This window comes from Talpa occidentalis, unplaced genomic scaffold (genome assembly GCF_014898055.3).
Source record: "Talpa occidentalis isolate TD23 unplaced genomic scaffold, MPIMG_talOcc4v2.1 talOcc4.14, whole genome shotgun sequence".
Taxonomy (NCBI): domain Eukaryota; kingdom Metazoa; phylum Chordata; class Mammalia; order Eulipotyphla; family Talpidae; genus Talpa; species Talpa occidentalis.
The window spans coordinates 39,022,358-39,043,413 of NW_023601433.1; the positions used below are offsets into that span (position 1 = coordinate 39,022,358).

At 37.1% G+C, this 21,056-nt stretch overlaps 1 protein-coding gene across 1 annotated transcript in view; it reads left to right on the forward strand.

The window, feature by feature from the left end:
• Positions 1-21,056, forward strand: part of SCCPDH (saccharopine dehydrogenase (putative)) — a 44,805-nt gene that overhangs the window by 14,087 nt on the left and 9,662 nt on the right. Inside the window, exons 4-9 of the mRNA XM_037510326.2 lie at positions 2,855-2,984; positions 5,778-5,827; positions 19,108-19,238; positions 19,870-19,987; positions 20,726-20,845; positions 20,937-20,993. Of these exons, the coding sequence (XP_037366223.1) occupies positions 2,855-2,984; positions 5,778-5,827; positions 19,108-19,238; positions 19,870-19,987; positions 20,726-20,845; positions 20,937-20,993 (606 nt within the window). The remainder of the gene's footprint in view (positions 1-2,854; positions 2,985-5,777; positions 5,828-19,107; positions 19,239-19,869; positions 19,988-20,725; positions 20,846-20,936; positions 20,994-21,056) is intronic.

Here is a 21,056-nt window from a genome sequence, read left to right on the forward strand (position 1 = left end):
CTAAGTATTTTATGTAACTTTTTCGACATTCCTATAAGATAGGTATCTTTTCCCATTTTTTTTTTTAAAGATTTATTTATGTATACAAGAGCTGGGGTACAGGCCAGAGATGCAGGGGGTGAGAGGACTCACCAGAGACGGAGTGGGGAATAGAGCAGGCAGACTGATGAAATAGACTGCTGAGGGGAGCAGCAGGCAAGACAGGAGAGGTCTGCTGTGCCATGTGGGTTGCTCCCTGGCGTGCCGGGGATCGAACTTGCGCTGCAGAGGCTGTGGATTGCTTCATAGTGTGGTGCTTAATCCCTTGCGCCACCAGGGAGGCCTTTTTCCACCTATTTTATAGATGAAGAAATTGAAGTTTAGGAAGGTTAAATAAATAACTCAGAATTATGCAACTAATAAGTAGAAGAACTAAGACCTCTTAGTTTACCCATTTGAATTGAGGGCCTCCCCAGTGGCGCAGCGCTGGGTTGCGAAGCTGCCCGCAGCCTCTGCAGCGCCAGTTCAATCCCCGGCTGCTCCCCGGCCACCGGAGGAGGGTCCCATATGGCGCGCAGACCTCTCCTGCCGCCCGCTGCTCCCCTCAGCAGTGTACTTCGGTCCTTCTGCCTGCTCTGCTCCCTGCTCTGGCTCTGGTGAGTTCTCTCACCCTCCCGCGCTTCTGACTGTACCCAGTGCTTGTATAAATAAATAAAATAAATAAATAAACAAATAAATAAATAAAATCTTTAAAAAAAAAAAAAGACTTGAATTGAGATTTGCTGGACTATAGGAAGCTCTAAGCTTTAAAACTGTATCCTCATTTATCCCTATAGTCTTTATTGATTATATCATCAGTGTGCCAAGATAGCATGTTTATTGATTAGTAATATAAATTGGAGATACTGGGCCTCCCCGGTGGCGCAGCGGTTGAGCGCTGGGTTGCGAAGCTGCCCGCAGCCTCTGCAGTGCCGGTTCAATCCCCGGCTGCTCGATCCCTGGCTGCTCCCCAGCCACCAGAGGAGGGTCCCACATGGCGCGCAGACCTCTCCTGCCGCCCGCTGCTCCCCTCAGCAGTGTACTTCGGTCCTTCTGCCTGTTCTGCATCCTGCTCTGACTCTGGTGAATTCTCTCACCCTCCCGCGCTTCTGACTATACCCAGTGCTTGTATAAATAAATAAATAAATAAATCTTAAAAAAAAAAAAAAAACATTTAAAAAAAATATATATATATATAAATTGGAGATACTAAGAAAGTATAAATTGTCAAAATTGATTCAAGAAAAGGTAGAAAATATAAATAAAAACAATTCCTATCTTAGTTAAATATTCCAGAGCAAAGAAAATAATGAATCACTTTTAAGTTACCATTATAAACTACCATAGAAGTGATATCAAAACCTAATAAAGATCCAGAATATATAGGAAATTTATAAGTCAATGATGCAAATTCAATTAATTAAAAAATGGGTAAAGGAAGAGGAAGAGACAAATCTTTACAGAAGAATTACAAATAATTTATGTAGATTTTTTGCCTCAAGGAGGGGAACATAAATTCCCCATTTCTTACATAAGGACAACATATAGCCAGTTCTCCCAAAGAGTACAGAATGGAAAAGAGGGGGACAAAGGTGACTTGACAGTGGAGAAACCTGATAAATATTTCTCAGCCAGATTTTCAAGGTCAACATCAGCAGTGAGAAATCATATTGCTAGTGTGTACCCTTGGTGGGATGTGACAAAATGACATGTTTTACCCCTGTTTCTTCCCCAAATCTTGTAACTCCAGTCATGAGAATATTATGAGATAAATTCCAGTAGAGGGGGAATCTACAGAATGCTTTACCAATTCTCTGAGAAACTGTTAAAGTCACCAATAAGGAAAGTCTAAGAAACTGTAACAGCCAAGAGGGACCTAAGGAGACATGACAATTAAATGTAATGCGGGGCCTCCCCGGCGTTGCCCAGCGATTGAGTGCTGGGTTGCGAAGCTGCCTGCAGCCTCAGCAGCCTCTGCAGCGCTGGTTCGATCCCCGGCCCATGGGGTAAGGGTCCCCCATGGTGCGCAAACCTCTCCTGCTGCCTGCTGCTCCCCTCAGCAGTGTACTTCGTCAGTCTGCCTGTTCTGCTCTCCACTCTGGCTCTGGTGAATTCTCTCACCCTCCCACGCCTCTGACTGTACCCCAGTGCTTGTATAAATAAATAAATCTTTTAAAAAATACGTAATGCATTATCCTGGTTGGAATTCTAGAACAGAGAAAGGACATTAGGTAAAAACTAAGTAAATATGAATAAAGTGTGGACTTCAGTTAATGATAATGTATCAATATTGGTTTGTTGAACAAATGTTACTTTAACAGATATAATAAGGAAATGGGTGCAGGGTACTTGGGAAACTTTACTGTTCAATTTTCAGCAAATATAAAACTGTTCTAAAAAATAATTTTTTAAAAAAAGACTAAGGATTAGAACAGTCATTATTTCCCTCTTGCATTCCCGACTTTCCTGCCATTCTATCTTTGTACTATTTATATGTCTATGATGTTCATCTGGGTAATGTGATTTGGAGTACCTTTTCTTGCTTTCTTTGTATTTTTGAGAATAGATACTACTTTTACATTCAAAAGTCTCTCTAAAAACTTGATAGTGTGATGTCAGATCAGCATTCTACTGCACCACCTGGAACATGGTAGATAGACAATAAATATTTGTTAACTAAGGAAAAAAACATTTTAACAGTTAACGTTTGGTCACAGTGCCATATTAGTTAGCTTTTCAAGTTTAATTCCATTGGTTTTAAAGGTAAATCTTATAGTACTGCTGTAGCAGTTACTATGTAGCTCTGGTTCATATTTTTTTGTCCTGAATTTTTTAGTTTCTGGAACTAATGTACTGGAAGTATCATGAGAAAGCTGCAGAAAAAGGAGTTTATATCATCGGAAGCTGTGGTTTTGACTGTATTCCAGCAGATCTGGGAGTATTATATACCAAAAGTAAAATGAATGGTAATTATTAACCCATAGACAATAATTTCATCTAAAATGGAATTTAACATGTTTGCAATTGTGATAAACTAAAATCTAGTTGGGAAAAGACACAACTGTAAATAACTAAATTTAAACTCATACCTTGTTATTAATATAACTACACTTGTTATAAAATTCTCTTGATGCTACATTTTTTTTTGACATGGATCATATGTATGTGTTCTGAAGTGAGGCTGTAGCAATAAAATTTCTGGAAAACTTTTTTGCCTTCCATTATAAATTCAAATTTATTTTATTTAGAGTGTAACATTTTAAAGTGCAATTTATATAGATATAGTTAAAAGGTTTTCATTTTTTTAACCAACAAAGCTAGAAAGTATTGATCAAAATTCTGGGCATCTTTTTTACCCGATTTTTAAAATGGAGACTAAGAATGGAAAAAATTATTAACAGTATAGTATAGAAGTTACTAATGTCTTGCATATTTTAAAAGTGCCCATTTAGAAAATGACCTGAAACTGTTAACTCCAGTGCCAATGTTAAACTTATTTAGAACTTTAAAAGCATGGAAATTGTTGCAGTTTACATTTAAAGTTTACTCTGAAACCAAAGCTCAATAAAGTAGCGCAAAAAAAGGAGAAAGCTGCTAATCAACCTTAATTATGAAATTAGTAGTAAAAAGAAAATACTAAATAAAGCTAATGAATTTTTAATGGCATTTTAAAATAATATATCAGGTCATTATTTATTAAGAAAAACAATCATCACATCAGAATATCAAAAGTGAAAAACTATGCCCATTTCCACAGATGATTTGAGAATTCATGCCATTTACTGATTTCAGATTTTGGGGAACAGAATATTTTCTTAACATAATAGCTATTAGAAGGCAATGACCATCACAGTATTTAATGCTAAAACACTGGGACAATTCCCAATTAAAAAAAAACATGAATTGAGCATCTTTGAGATATTTAATCTGGCCTCCCTGGTGGCGCAGCGGTTGAGCGCTGGGTTGTGAAGCTGCCCGCAGCCTCTGCAGCGCCGGTTCGATCCCCGGCTGCTCCCCGGCCACGGGAGGAGGGTCCCACATGGCGCGCAGATCTCTCCTGCCGCCCGCTGCTCCCCTCAGCAGTGTACTTTGGTCCTTCTGCCTGTTCTGTTCCCCGCTCTGGCTCTGGTGAATTCTCTCGCCCTCCCGCGCTTCTGACTGTACCCAGTGCTTACATAAATAAATAAAAAATAAATCTTTAAAAAAAAAAAAAAGATATTTAATCTTGTAATCCATGGACCCTGCTATGTGTCCATTTAATAAAAGAATTCTCTTAAGAGTGCAAAGTTTAAAAATTTTCTTCATGATAGTTTTCATATTTCTTATTTAGGTTGTTTCAATATATTGGTGGATGGATAGATAAGAGAGAGAGAAGTCTTTAGTTATTTTGAATAGGTTTTCTTTTCATGAAAGAATTATTACATTAATCTTTGTTTAAAAGCTTTTTTTTGAGGGCCTCCCCTGGTGGCGCAGGCCCTTGAGCACCGCACTGTGAAGCTGTCCACCGCCTCTGCTGCGCTGGTTCTATCCCAGCCGGCCGGCGAGTGTCCCACATGGCACGGCAGACCTCTCCTGTCTCGCCTGCTGCTCACGTCAGCAGTGTATTTCATCAGTCTGCCTGTTCTGTTCCCCACTATGTCTCTGGTGAATCCTCTCACCCTCCCAAGCATCTGGCCTGAACCCCGGTTCTTGTATAAATAAATAAATCTTAAAAACATAATAAATAAAAGCTTTTTTTGAGATATTGAAGCCTAGGAGTGAGCATTTTAATAAGCACCCCAGCTGATGTTTTATATAGGTGCTTCACATTTACACATTGCTTTAGGAGGTCCACATTCTTTCTTTGGATAGGCTTAGATCACAGGGACATATATGCAGACCATATTCTCCTAATCCTCAGAATCATCTCCACTAAATTGTGCTTTAATAATCTGTTCTTGGTTTTTCTCAGCAGTCAGAGTAGCAACATTAATGTGACTATAGTTCTCTTCTGCTGTAACATTATTGTTGATGATTTAGTTGTTATTCTGCTCATTGTCAACTTTCTAAAACCTCTGGTCTTAATTTTCTGTTGCAACTAATGTTGGAATACCATCTTTTAAGAAATGAATATAGTTCATTTTATCAGATTTTGAGAATCACCAGGCCATTATGTTTTTCTTTTGTTTAACCACTATCAAGAAACTCAGAACTTGATTAATTAATTATTTACTAGCCACTATACCTGTATATTAGTTTTCATGGTCAGTGTAGTTGATTTCCCCCCTTTTTTTTCTGGCTTAGATTTTCTGCTTTTCTATTTATATTTTTATTTCACCTTAGCAGCCCGTAAGTATATGACATCACAAGGCCATTTTAATAGTTTTCACTGTAAGTCACTAGTAATAAGCCTTCTTGAAAGCTGTCATATTGGGAAACAAAATAATTCCCATAAGTGTAATTTTGAGAAATGTGTCCTAATGGCCCTCTGGAATGAGCAATCTAAATTGTTGTCTTATTGGAGGTTGTCAGCTTGAACACTGGAAGAGATTATGTCAGTACTAGCAGTTAGAGTTCACACTAAACTACTATTTCTGACAATTTACCTGACTAGCTGCTTAAGTCTGCTTAACATAATAAAACTGTTTTCAATACAGATTTCCTGATTTTAGCAGTATAGTATGATAAAATGGTCCCTAGATGAATAGAAATAGTTTACTACTATTTGTCATGGCTAAGTAGATTTTTTTTTTATTTCTGCTCTCACCATTCTCTTTTAGGTACTTTGACTGCTGTGGAAAGTTTCCTGACTCTACATTCAGGTCCTGAGGTTAGTTTTTCTGTGTGTCAGGTGTTTTGAGTTAACATTAAAAACATTTTGCAAATGATATAAACCTCTTAAGATTTAGATTAATCAATTACATATGTGAATTTGTGTGCATGTTTAGTTTTTAGTGCATTAATCATTGTTTAATTTAAAAAAGTAAAGATGGGCCTCCCCTGGTGGCGCAGGCAGTTGAGCATCGCGCTGTGAAGCTGTCCGCAGCCTCAGCAGTACCAGTTCGATCCTGGCCTGCTGGCGATGGTCCCACAGACCTCTCCTGTCGTGCCTGCTGCTCCCCTCAGCAGTGTATTTTGTCAGTCTCCCTGTTCTTTTCTCTGCTCTGTCTCTGGTGAATCCTTTCACCCTCCCATGCATCTGGCCTGTACCCCAGTTCTTGTATAAATAAATAAAAAATAAATCTTTAAAAAAAAAATAAAAAAGTAAAGCTATTTGATTGCCAAGAATTACTTTGACTTAAAATGGAATTTATTTTTCAAACAGCTGCATGATTCATTAAATTAGAATTACTTTTATACCATGATCCTAATACTAAAATATATATCATTTGATGTTATTCAGTAAATAATGTCTGACAAGAAATCTATCACCTTAGTGCAAATTAGTGCAGTTTTATTTTATACCTATCATGGATTTATACTATCTTGGATTTAGATTTTATTACTGTAAAAGAAGTATATGATGTAAATGTAATCTTTCAGTTGCAGTTTTGAGAAGGACCACACTTTATGCTAGTAGTATGTAATTCTATATATATATTTTCAGATTTAGTTTGCTAGTATATTATTGGGGATTTTTGTGTTTATGTTCATAGGGAATATTTGTAATTTTCTTGTGATGTCTTTATTTTCATTTTTTTTAATCATTATTTTTGTACAATATTTGATTTCTCGTCCCAGGTGTAGTCCCCAAAATTTTTCCCACCACCACAGTACCAGTGAACCATCCTGTGATGTCATTTTTTTTTAAAGTTTTCTTCTACTTTATTTACTTAGGTATCATTAGTTTACAACACTGTTTAGGCTTCAGGATCATTTTTCACCTCAAGAACTGCACATACCTTACCGAGCCACCATCAAACATCCAGTTACCAGTTGATCTCCTCTCCCCATCCCCATACTTCCCTTCTCATAACTGCCATTCTGTTGTAAGAGTAAGGGTTTTTGTTTTTCATTTTATTCCAGAAATGAGTGAAAACATACTTCTTCTGACTTACCTTAACATAATCTCCTCAAAGGGGAATGTCATTGCAAATGCCAAGATTTTTCTTTTTTATGGCTGAAGAGTGTGTGTGTGTGTGTGTGTGTGTGTGTGTGTACACATATATATATAACATCTTTATTCATTTGTTATGGTACTTGGGCTATTGACATATCTTGGTTATTGTAAATTATACTATAATTAACATAGGGATGCATCTCTTTTTTTAATTAGTATTTTCATATTCTTCTGATAGATATCCAGACGTGGGATTAATTGGGTTGAATGATAGTTCTATTTTTAACTTCTTGATGAACCTCCATACTGTTTTCCATCGTGGCTCCACCAATTTACATTCACACCAACAGTGCTCAGGGGTTCCTTTTTCTCCACATCCTTGACAATGCTTATTTCTTAGCTTTTAATAATAGCTATTCTAACTGGTATGAAATGAAATCTCATTGTAATTTTGATTTGCATTTCCTAATGGTAAGCAATATAGAACATCTTTTCATGTGTCTTTTGGTCATCTGCATTTCTCCTTTGATGTAAATGTCTATGTAGATCCTCTATTTTTAAATTGGGCTTTATTTTTTTGTTTGTGTTGGTTCATATGAATTACATATTTTGTGTATTAACCCGTTGTCTGACATATGGTTTGCAAATATTTTCTCCCATTCATTAGACTGCATTTTTGTTTTAACTGTGGTTTCTTTCAATGTGTAGAAGTTTTTTTTTTTAATTTTTTTTTTAAAATAATAAATTTTATTTTTATATTCCCCCATACAACTGCACATGCCCCATTCTGACCCCAATCCCTCCCCTCCCGGCCCCCACCCCCCAAAAAGTGTCTCTGGTTCATAGTTTTTTGTTGATTTAGATTTTCACTTTCTTATAGTTATTCATTTTCCTGATCCCTTATTTAAGTTTTCTAGATTCCTGCTATGAGTGAGACCATCCGGTATTTTTCTTTTTCTTTTTGGCTTATTTTGCTGAGCATGATCCCTTCCAGCGCCATCCATGTTGCTGCAAATTGCATGTGTTTATCTTTTTTGAATGCTGAGTAATATTCCATGGTGTATATGTACCACATCTTCTTGATCCAGTCATCTATTTTTGGGCATTTGAGCTGTTTCCAAAGCTTAGCTATTGTAAATAGTGCTGCTATAAACATAGGGGTGCAGGTGTTCTTTGGAATTGATGTTTCTGTGTCCTTTGGGTAAATACCTAGGAGTGGAATTGCTGGATCATATGGAAGCTCTATGTTTAGTAGGTCCAGAAATCTCCACACAGCTCTCCATAGTGGTTGGACCAGTTTGCATTCCCACCAACAGTGCAGGAGAGTTCCTTTTTCTCCACACCCTCGCCAACATTTGTTGTTGCTAGTTTTTTTAATATGTGCCATTCTCACTGGTGTAAGATGGTATCTCATGGTAGTTTTGATTTGCATTTCCCTGATTACAAGTGATGTTGAACATTTTTTCATATGTCTGTTGGCCATTTGCATTTCCTCTTCAGAGAAGTTTCTTTTTAGCTCTTCTGCCCATTTTTTGACTGGGTTATTTTCTTTGTTGTTGTTGAGTCTCATCAGCTCTTTGCAGATTTTTGTGATCAGTCCTTTATCATTAGTGTTGGGTGCAAAAATGTTCTCCCAGTTGGTGGGGTTTCTCTTTGTTTTTGTTATTGTCTCTTTTGCTGTGCAGAAGCTCTTTAATTTGATGTAGTCCCAGCTGTTTATCTTTGCCTTCACTATCACTGCTTTGGGTGATGTGTCTGTAAAGATGTCTTTGGTATGCAGATCATGTAGTGTTTCACCTATATTTCCTTCTATGTATTTTATGGTTTCAGGTCTTATGTCTAGTTCTTTAATCCATTTTGAGTTGATTTTTGTGTATGGTGTGAGGTAGTGGTCAAGCTTCATTCTTTTGCATGTAGCAACCCAGTTTTCCCAGCACCATTTATTGAACAAACTCTCTTTGCTCCAATGCATAGTCTTTGCTCCTTTGTCAAAGATTAGTTGACCATAAATCTGTGGGTTTATTTCTGGATTTTCTATTCGATTCCATTGGTCTGTATGTCTGTTCTTGTTCCAATACCATGCAGTTTTGATGATTATGGCTTTGTAGTATAGTTTGAAGTCTGGGAGTGTGATGCCTCCATTTCCTTCTTTTTTTTTCAGGAGAGCTTTGGCTATTCGGGGTTTTTGGTGATTCCATATGAATTTCATCAATAATTGTTCTATTTCTTTGAAGAATGACATTGAAATTTTGATTGGAATAGCATTGAATCTGTATATTGCTTTTGGTAGGATGGCCATTTTAATAATGTTTATTCTTCCAATCCATGAGCAGGGGATGTCTTTCCATTTCTTTGTGTCTTCTTCTATTTCTTTTAACAGTGTTTTATAGTTTTCTTTGTATAGGTCCTTTACCTCTTTGTTAGATTTATTCCAAATATTTGATTTTTTTTTGTTTCGATAATAAAAGGGATGGTTTTATTGATTTCTTCTTCTTCAGATTTATTGTTTGTGTATAGGGAGGCTACTGACTTTTGCATGTTGATTTTGTATCCTGCCACTTTACTGAACTGATTGATGAGTTGAATTAGTTTTTCTGTGGAGTTTTTGGGGTTCTCTATGTATATTATCATATCATCTGCAAATAGTGATAGTTTGACTTCTTCTTTTCCTATTTGGATTCCTTGTTTGTCTTTCTCTTATTGCTCTGGCTAGGACTTCCAGTATTATATTGAAAAGCAGTGGTGAGAGTGGACATCCTTGTCTTGTTCCAGATCTTAATGGAATTGCTTTCAGCTTTTCACCATTGAGAATGATACTGGCTGTTGGCTTGTCATAGATGGCCTTTATGATGTTGAGGTATGTTCCTTGTATCCCAAGAATTTCAAGGGCTTTTATCATGAATGGGTGTTGCACTTTGTCAAAAGCTTTCTCAGCATCTATTGATATTATCATATGGTTTTTATATTTCTTTTTGTTGATGTGTTGGATAACGTTGATTGATTTTCGGATGTTAAACCATCCTTGTGTCCCTGGAATGAATCCTACTTGGTCGTGGTGAATTATCTTATGGATACATTGTTGGATTCTGATAGCTAAAATTTTATTGAGGATTTTTGCATCAGTGTTCATTAGGGAGATTGGCCTGTAGTTTTCCTTTTTTGTGTTGTCCTTGTTCGGTTTTGGTATTAGTGTAATGTTGGCTTCATAGAACGTGTTTGGTATTGTCCCTTCCTTCTCAATTTTTTGGAAGAGTTTGTGAAGGATAGGCACTAATTCGTCTCTGAATCTTGGTAGAATTCATTTGTAAATCCATCAGGTCCTGGCTTTTGTTTTGGGAAGGTTTTTGATTACCATTTCAATTTCGCTGCTTGTAATTGGTCTGTTTAGGTGTTCTATTTCTTCTTTATCTAGCTTTGGGTGATTGTAGAGTTGTAGGAATTTGTCCATCTCCTCTAGATTGTTGAACTTGTTTCCATATAACTGTTCATAGTAGTTACTGATTATTCTTTTGATTTCTGCTGTGTCCGTTGTGATTTCTCCTCTTTCATTTATGATCCTGTTTATTTGTGCTTTCTCCCTTTTTTCCTTTGTGAGCCTGGCTAGGGGTTTGTCTCTTTTATTGATTTTTTCAAAGAACCAGCTCTTGGTTTCATTGATCTTTTGGATTGTTTTTTTAGTTTCAATTTCATTTATTTCTGCTTTGGTTTTTATTATTTCTTTTCTTCTACTGGTTTTAGGGTTTTTTTTTTGTTCTTTTTCTAGATCTCTGAGCTTCGAGATTAGGTTGTTTCTTTGAGTTCTTCTTGTTTTTGATGTGAGCTTCTATTGCTATATATTTTCCTCTTATTACTGCTTTTGCTGCATCCCATACATTTAGGATATTAGTGTCCTCCTTGTCATTCAATTCAAAGAAATTTTTAATTTCTTCTTTGATCTCCTCGTTAGTCCAGTGGTCTTCCAGTAGTGTGGTTTTTAATCTCCATGAGGTAGGATAGTTCCTTGCCTTCTTTTTATGGTTTATTTCTAGTTTGATGCCTTCATGGTCAGAAAAAATGGTTGGTATGATTTCAATCTTGGTGTATCTGTTGATGTTTGTCTTGTGCCCCAGTATGTGATCGATCCTGGAGAATGATCCATGTGCGCTTGAGAAAAATGTGTACTCCGTTTTTTTTGGGTTTAGTGTTCTATAGATGTCTGTTAAGCCCAAATGCTCTAGGTCCTTATTTAGAGTTTTAGTTTCTTTACTTATTTTTTGTCTTGTTGATCTATCCATTGTTGATAGTGGTGTGTTGAAGTCTCCCACTACGTATGTGTTTTCTCTGATGTCTATTTTCAGAGAGGACAACAGTTGTCTGATATATTTTGGTGCTCCTTCGTTTGGTGAGTATATGTTAATGAGTGTTATTTCTTCTTGAAGTATTGTCCCCTTGATCATAATGTAGTGACCATTGGGGTCTCTTTTTATTTTTTTGAGTTTGAAGTCTGTTTTATCTGATATAAGTATAGCTGTTCCTGCTTTCTTTTTTGGTCCATTTGCTTGTAGGATTGTTTTCCATCCTTTGACTTTGAGCCTATTTTTATCTTTTGTAGCTAAATGTGTTTCCTGGAGACAGCAAAAGGTTGGGTTTTGTTTCTTAATCCAGGCTGCAACTCTGTGTCTTTTTATTGAAGAGTTTAGTCCATTTACATTTAGAGTTAATATTGATATGTTAGCATCTGTATTTGCCATTATGTTTGTCTTTCCTTTGATTTTATTTATTTATTCTTTTAATAACTTTTTTTTTTTTTGGTCTTCTTTCGTTGTTATTCGTCCCTCTGAGGTTCTGGCTTTAGGATTCCTTGTAGTATTTTTTGGAGTGGGGGTTTAGTCGCAATGAAATTCCGGAGTTTCTCTTTGTCTGGGAAGGTCCATATTCTTTCTTCATAGAGGAAAGAGAGCTTTGCGGGATAGAGTATTCTTGGTTGGCATCTGTTTTCTTGGAGTCTGTTGACTATGTCCCTCCACTCTCTCCTTGCCCGTAGTGTTTCTTCAGAGAAGTCTGATGTCAGCCTGATTGGTTTTCCTTTGAATGTTATCTGTTTCTTCCCTCTTGTCAGCTTCATTATTTTTTCCTTGTCCTGGATTCTTGGGAGCTTTACTATTATGTGTCTTGCTGTGTTTTTCCTTTCGTCGTGGAAGTTTGGTGTTCTTCTTGCTTCTTGTATATCAATTTTCATTGATATACCTCCTTCGCATTTGGGCAGTTCTCTTCAATTATCTCCTGGAATATTTTCTCTGTTCCTACATCTCTCTCCTCTCCTTCTGGAATTCCTATTACTCTTATATTTCCTTTCCTCATGGAGTCAGATAGTTCCCGAAGTCTTTCTTCGTTCTTTTTCCTTCGTACATCTCTTTCCTTTTCTGTTTTGGTTCTTTTTATTTCTGTGTCTTCAAGAGTACTTATTCGTTCTTCCATTTCATCTATTCTGCTTTCATTGCTTTTCCCAGAGTTCTTTAGCTCCTCCATTAATTCTTTGATCTCTTGCATTTCTTTTACTTCCCTTTTAGGGACTCATTTCATTCTCTGACTTGTTTTCCCTCTTTAGGGACTCAATTTCATTCTTCTGACCATTGTTTTCCCTCTTTAGGGACTCAATTTCCTTCTTCTGATTGTTGTTTTCCTTTATGACTTCTGCCACTTTTTTAATCAGGGCAATTTTATATTCTCTTTCTGGAAGGCTCAGAAGTTCTTCCAAGTTACTGTCGTTGCAATCTGGAGGGTGGTTTTCTTTTTGTGGTGTGCTTCTTTTCTGAGGCGTTGTTAGGTTGCGTGTGGTTCTTCTACTCCCTACTGTCTGTTTTCTAATTTGTCGTATGCATTGGGACACTGTGTTGCTCGGACTGGCCGTCATCTTGGGTGAACTTCTCCGCTCCCCTCTGGCTCCTCCAGGAACCATCTCTGGCTTCTGGGGGAGCTTTCTGCTGGTTTTAGGCAGTCTTTACTGAAGAAATGTCCCTGTTCTAAACTGGCGAAGCGGGACGCAGTCCCTGTGCATCCGGTCTCAGGCACACTCTTCTGCGTGCCCGGTCTGCCCTGGACGTGGGTGCCTGCTCCCTCTGTGGGCTCAGACTGCTGGTTGGAAGGGGCCTGGCGTGGGCTAACTTCCCAGCTGGCCACTGGGTCCTCCAGAAGCCTTCTGCCCTTTTCAAGAAGTCTTAAGAAATTTCCCTATGTTCTATGGGGTGTTAGTGACTTTTTTTCTGGTCGCTAGGTGGCGCCAGAGATCTCTCCTATTGTCCTTGGGGGGCTGTTTTTCAACCCCCCCACCCCCGTGGGACAGGGAACAGAGAGCGAGAATGGTAGGGTAAACCTCAACGGCTTTGGGGTGCTGTGTCTGCCTTGTGCCCCACCGTCATGGAGAACCCACGCCCAGAATTTCGTGCCCCGGATCTCAGTTCAAAGCCCTCAGGTCCAGGACGCGGGCTGTAGCCCAGTTCAGTGGCGCGGGAATGGCGCCTTTTGCACCCGCTCCCGTGCCTGGGCGCCTGGTTCCTGCTTACTCAGTTAGGGACTTTCACCCCCGTGAGGGCCTCATCGCGTCTCCCCGCAAGCCTAGGTCGCAGGCGCTGGGACCTGGGCAGCCGGGATCCTGGTCCGCGTTTGCTTTTCAAGTGCGCCAAGTGCGCTGCTTTTCTGCGCAAGCTTACCGGCAGCCCGGGCTGTGTGCGAGTCTCCCGGGGTCTTTGTTCTTCTCTAATGGCGCCCGGAGCCGTTCGCTCACCGCCGCGGCGAATCCTGCAGGGTTCTCCACAGCTCCTGCTCACGGGGTGTGGTGGCTGCAATAGTTCCTTTCCACTCACAGTCCCGCTTGCTGCGTCGTTTGTTCTTGTTGGTCGTTTTAGTTTGTTGTTTTCCTCCTCTCTGCCGGTTGGAGAGTGCCGCCTCTGTGGGCGGGGGAGGGGAGCAGGGTTCTGCGCTTTCCTCCCTTCTAGTCCTCTTTTATGGCAACTTTCTTCTTCGGGCAGTTTGCTGGCGTCACCCGTTTATCTTCCGTGTCCCAGTTCTCACTGGGACCTGCCGCTTTTCCTCCCTATTAACTTTTTTTAATGGGAGATCTTACTCGCAGCGTCTCCTCACCGCCATGTTGCTCCGCCCCCCAATGTGTAGAAGTTTTTTATTTTGATGTGGCCCCATATGTTTATATTCTTTTTTGTTTGTCTTAATGTTAGAGATGAATCCACAGAGATCCACATCACTAAGACTGATGTCAAAGAACTATACCTATGTTTTCTTATATATATTTTGTGGTTTCAGGTCTTATTTTCAAGTCTCTAATCCATTTTGAATTGATTTTAGCATATGATTTAAGATAGTGACCTAGTTTCATTCTTTTGTATGTGGCTGTCCAGTTTCCCAGCATCATTTATTTGTTTATTTTTTTAAGATTTATTTATTTCTACAAGCACTGGGGTACAGACCAGAGGCATGGAAGGGTAAGAGAATTCACCAGAGACAGAGAAGGGAGCAGACAGGCAGAAGGACCGAAATACACTACTGAGGGGAATAGCGGGCGAGACAGGAGAGAGGGCTGCCACACCGTGTGGGAATCTCCCTGGCCAACCAGGAATCGAACCAGCACTGCAGAGGCTGCGGACAGCTTCACAGCACTGTGCTCAGCCCGCTGTGCCACCAGGGAGGCCCTCCAGCATCATTTATTGAAGAGACTTTTCTTTCTCCATTGTATGTTCCTGGTTCCTTTATCATAAATTTGTTACCCATATATTTGTGGTTTTACTTCTGAGCTTTTGATTCTATTCCATCTATCTCTGTCTGTTTTTATTCCAGTACCATACTGTTTTGATTACTGTGCCTTCATATTGTAGTTTAAAGTTCATGAGCATTATACTGCCATTATTCTTGGCTATTTGAAGTCTTTTGTGATTCCATATACATTTTTAGGTATTTTTGTTCTGTTTCTATGAAGAATGCCATTAGGATCTTAATAGGGATTGTTGAATATGTATCTTGCTTTAGATAAAATGTCTTTGTCTAGTTTTGGTATTATGGTAATAATACTTTTGAGGAAGGGTTTGTAAAGAATTGGTTAATTCTTTAAATGTTTGGTCAAATTCATCAGTGAAGTCATCTGGATCTGGAATTTTCTTTGTGGAAAGTTTTTTTGATAACTAGTTTACTGTCTTTATTTCTAATAGATTTGTAAATCTATTAGATTTATTTTTTTCTGTGAGTCAGTCTTGGTTTGTCTGTATACACTAATACAGTTTGTCTTTATTGGTATCCTAGGACTGCCTTAACAAAGTGCCAAAAACTAGATTGCTTCAACTACAGAAATTCATTGTTTTCAAGGCTAGAATCTGAGATTAAAGTGTTTGTAGGGTTTGTTTTTCTAAAGGCTGTGAGGGAGAATCTGTTCCACGCTTTCCCCCTAGATTTTGATGGTTTGTTGGCAATCTTTGGCACTCCTTCGATTGTAAATACATCATTCAGATCTCAGCCTTCATCTTTATGTGGCATATGTTTGTGTCTATGTCTACATTTTTCCTTTTTATAAGAATACCAATCATTTTGGGTTGGGGCCTACCTAATCCAGTAACATAGTAACAGATTACATCTTCAGCAACCTATTCTGATAAGATCATGTTCTGGGGTACTAGCAATTAGAACTTCAGGGTATAAATTGTGGAGGGAGGGTTGATTTATTGATTTATTTATTTACAACTAAATCCATTATAGTATCTTTCTAGGAATTTCTCCATTTCATTTAAGTATCTAATTTGCTGGCATGCATTTGTTAATAGTATTCTCTTGTACTCCTTTTTGTTTCTGTAAGATTGGTAATAATGCCTCTTACTTTTTTTTTTAAGTGGTTTTTCTCTCTCCTCCCCCCCCCCCTTTTTTTTTTTTTTTTTTTTGGTTGGTCTAGATAAAGATTGGTCAATTTGTTTAATCTCTTCAAAGAACCAACCTTGGATTTCATTGACTTTTTTTCCTATTTTCTATTCTGCATTTTATTTTTTTAAAAGATTTATTTATTTGTGCATACAAGAACTGGGGTACAGGCCAGAGGTGTGGGGGGTGAGAGGATTCACCAGAGACAGAGTAGGGAACAAAACAGGCAGATTGACTGATATACACTGCTGAGGGGGCAGCATGCAAGACAGGAGAGGTCTGTTGCACCATGTGGGCAGCTCTCTAGCCGGGGATTGAACTCATGCTGCAGTGGCTGCAGATAGCTTTGTAGGTTGCATCTTAACCCTTTGCACCACCAGGGAGGCCCTATTCTGTATTTTATTTATTTCCACTAAAGTCTTTATTGTTAATGGATATAAAATTAATATAAAAGGTAGCTGCATTGCCAGTTTAACTTAGAAAATGATTTTTTTTAAAGAGACCATTTATAAAACATAGTGACCTAAGAATAACAAAACATGTGAGATTGCTACGAAGAAAACTTTAAAACATTATTGCGAGACCTTGAAGAACACAAATAAATGGTAGAATTCACCATATTCATGGATTGGAAGACTCAGTTTTATAAAGATGTTAGTTTTCCTTTAATTGATTTATAATCTCATGTAATTCCAATCAAGATTTCAAACAGGTTTTATTTGTTTTGGTGACATAAAAATGTATATGGAAAGTCAAAGCATCAAAATAATCAAAACATTCTTGAAGGAGAATAAGGTAGACAGATACTTTCAGATACCAAGTTTTATTATATGAAGTCAGTGTTTACATTGGCTGAGAGATATAAATATGCCAGTGGAACAGAATAGAGAGAGAGTAGTTCATACATATGAGGATATTTGATATATGACAAAGGGGCTTCTCAGGAGATGATGATGGGACAATATGGTATCAATGTAGAGAAAAAATGAAATTGGACTTATACTTTGCGGTATGTATAAAAGTAAATTTTAGGTGGATTATGGGCCTAAATGTAAACAGCAGAACTGTACAACTTTTAGAAGATGACCTGTTTCACTGACTCAAGGTCAAGTGACTTCTTATAAAGACAAAAAGCATTAAATATAAACAAAAACTGAAAATTTGCATACTTTTAAAATTGAGAGTGTTTATCAAGACACCCTTTAAAAAAAAAATGAAGAAACCAGCTGCAGAGTAGATATTACTTGCAATATATGACACTTTTTTTTTTAAGATTGATTGATTTATTTATACAAGCACTGGGTACAGTCAGAAGCGAGGGTAGGTGAGAGAATTCACCAGAGCAGGGAACAGAATAGGCAGACTGACAAAACACACTGCTGAGGGGGCAGCGGGTGCAGCAGGAGAGGTCTGCGCGCCATGTGGGACCCTCACCGGCAGCCAGGGATTGAACCTGCACTGCAGAGGCTGCTGGCAGCTTCACAGCCCAGCACTCAACCGCTGTGCTACCAGGGGAGGCCCTTTATGACAAATCTTAATGTGACAATTTGGTGGGGGGGGAAAGCAAAACTCAAAGGAAAATAAACACTGTGTGATTACATTTCTGTAAAGTTTAGAAACAGGCAAAACTCACTATACTGTTTAGGACTGAAAACTTAGGTGGTAAAACACTTAAGAAAAGCTAGGATTTTTCTTGATTACCATAAAAGCAGGACAGAGTCTTCTGGCTTACATGTATGTTTGCTTCCTAATTTCACTAAACTGTAGATTTATGTTCTGTGTACTTTTTGTTATACTTTTCAATGAAATTAATTTTTATTTTAGTGATTTTTGGCTTTTTTCGTGGCTTATTTGTGTAAGAAGATAATCTTAAGTTTTTAAAAGGCTGTTTTCTGGTCTTTGGAAATCTTACAAATAGATCAAGTTGGTGAGGCCCATATTTAGAGTAGTTTTCAAAAATTGAACCCTGTGACCTTTAGCTTTGTTTCAGTTTTAACAAAACAGCAAAAATTAATATGTACTAAAATGGAATTTAGGTTTGTCTCTCTGCCTTAAAATGGTCATCAAAACTATGATATAAAAACCTGACTTTTCTGTTGATTTTATTGTTTCTTTTATTTTACTTACTAATAATTATATTCACATCTGCTTTACTGATACTTCTTTTTCAAAGTCTTGTGATAAAGTTGGTTTTGAATAATTCTAAATGATATTGTTCATTCAAATAAGGTAAATAACATATAAGAAGTCCTAACAATTGTTTACAATCAAAATTATAAATGAAGTTCAAAATATTTATGTAATAAATAATTAAAATATTTGTGTGATAGAAGTTAGGTGAAAAAAGGATACATACTAAAAACATTCTGAGATTATGCTCTTTTTCTTGCCACTCATTTTTAATTGGATTTAGAGGTAAGGGTTGTGGAAGGTTTAATTATATTGAAAGTATGGAAATGACTGAGGGCTAAGAGTCTCATGAAAGAGATGAAAAAGAAGTAGACAGATGAAAGTAGGAATAAAATCTAACATGGAGTCCATTCTATGTTGAGTTCAGTACCAGAAAGAAATTTCAGAATTGAGAAAAAAAACTATAAATCAAATTAATTAAAAAGTTTCTTAAAAATGATTTTAACAATTCTTTCATGGAAGACTGTTAATAACTTTGGGTTAGAAACAGGATATTGGAAGCAGATAGGGCACTGAATACAACAAGGAAGGGATAGAGGGACAGTATGCTGTCTATGCATAAATTTGAACATATCATAAGAGATATGAATGTAACTTAAATTGTGAGGCATTAACACCTATGTTGTATAACAAGAGAGTTTAATTTGAAGGAATGCGGTCAGTTAGCTGAATGAAAATGAAGTGAAACTCAGTGACTCATTAAAAAGTCTAAGATAATGTTCGGAGGGAAAAAGAAAGGGCATATGTCAGTATAAATATTGAATATGACAAAGGTAATGTGTTATTGCTGCCTAGGGTTTTTGAAGATGTAAGTTTGTGAAAACCGAACTCAAGATCATTAAGTAGGGAGTATACCTTGCTTACTTAGAAGAGAACTGCTCTTTGTGACAATTGTAAGTGACTTGGTTTTACATTGTAATAATTGTCATGTGAGACATGTTTCATTAACTCTAGAAATATTTTATTAGGGTTTGTGTATTCATGATAGTACCTGGAAGTCAGCAGTTTATGGCTTTGGAGACCAGAGTAATTTGAAAAAACTACGAAAAAAGTCAAATCTGAAACCTGTTCCTATCATTGGTCCAAAATTGAAAAGAAGGTATGTTAACTTAAAATCCATTTTTCAGTATATCTACCCTAAGTATATTGTTGTTGAACTGATTATTAATAAAATATACTACTAATAAAAGCCTGGAGACTTTTTAAAAGTAGGTTCAGCATTGTTTGCAAACATCAATGAAATACACTTGGCACCTAAGCTTAAGTACTTCATATATAATTACACATTTGAAATCTGAGAAAAAGTAAATTTTACTGTCAATATCAAAATTAAATGTCAATCAAATTTCATGTGGTGAAACCACCATCTTCATGTGATGATTTTATGTAGATGAATTTGTTAATAGCATTTATGTGAGAACTCTAAACAGTTTGGCTATTGAAATGAATGTACTTTCTATCATTGTCTAGGAAATCAATGGGGTAAAACATAACTAGACTACATAAGTTAAATATTCATGTTATGAAGAGTACTACACTTTTCTACTTGTCACTTGTTGGAGAAAAGGTGTAGAGAATAAAAGACAAATAAATTTTAAGAGCACATCTACCATCTTCATTATTGTTACCGACCCAAGAAAAGTTAAAAATTTTATTCAGAAATGTACTAGCTAAATATACAGTCACTGTAAATGGAGAAAATGCAACATATTCATGGGGCTGTCTTGCAGGTGGCTAATTTCTTACTGCAGAGAACTCAACAGTTACTCCATTCCTTTTTTGGGAGCGGATGTGTCTGTTGTGAAGCGAACTCAGCGTTACTTACATGAAAATTCAGAGGAATCACCTGTAAGTATTTATGATTTTTGTTTTAATGGAGAACAGTCTTTGTTAGAGGTCCTCTCTCTGTCTAATGTAGGTTTTCTATGTTTATAAAGAAAAAAAAGAAAAAAAAAGAAAATATAGGTATAAAGTAGTAACTGTTTCCATTTCTGGAAGTACACAGAATTAATAACATAAGGCATCTTGCATTTTATGAGTGGCAATAACTTCTCCCCGTAATTCAAACCTGTCTTGCTGAATACTTTTTTAATGTAACACAGTGTTAATAATTCAGCTTAGGAAATCCCAATGTCTGAAGCACCCAACAGTCCCTGTTTAGCGTTTCAGCTGTTGGAATATTCTTTCTAATGCTTGTGAAGATGTCTGGGAATCCTCTCTTTTTCCTCCTGGCTATTTCTGGAGTACCATCCTTTCTCTTCTGAAATAATTGCTGTCATTGCTGAGATTTGAACAGGCAGCTTGCGATCTTAAGTTAAAAGATAAGATGTTTACATCTTATGTTACATCATATTCTGTGATTTATAACTGTTAAACCTCAGGTATATTATTGTGGACTAATAATTTTCTTTAAAATATGACCCCAATGTCTCCTTTGTAAATGGGCTTTCAGAACATAACACATTCATAAAGTGGAAGCCTTTTGTTTGATATTTATGACTACAGAGTAAATTTTAATTAACTAACTTTCTGATATTAATCTAAAAAAAAAGGGAGTAACATTCTGATTTTATCTCCTTCATCTAGGTTCAGTATGCTGCTTATTTAACTGTGGGAGGCATCACCTCTGTAATTAAGCTGATGTTTGCAGGACTTTTCTTTTTATTCTTTGCGAGGTTTGGCATTGGAAGGCAACTTCTCATAAAAGTAAGTATTGTTTTTATGAAACTAGATCTTTAGAAGTATTTTTCATGAGTGTTTAAAGACACCACTAAGGAGTTTTTTCTTTCCCCTTTAGTTCCCACGGCTCTTCTCATTTGGTTATTTTTCAAAACAAGGTCCAACACAAAAACAGGTAACTCTATTTTGTATCTAGGCCTTTGAAATAATATTTTTCTTTTATTTTTCTTTTACTTCT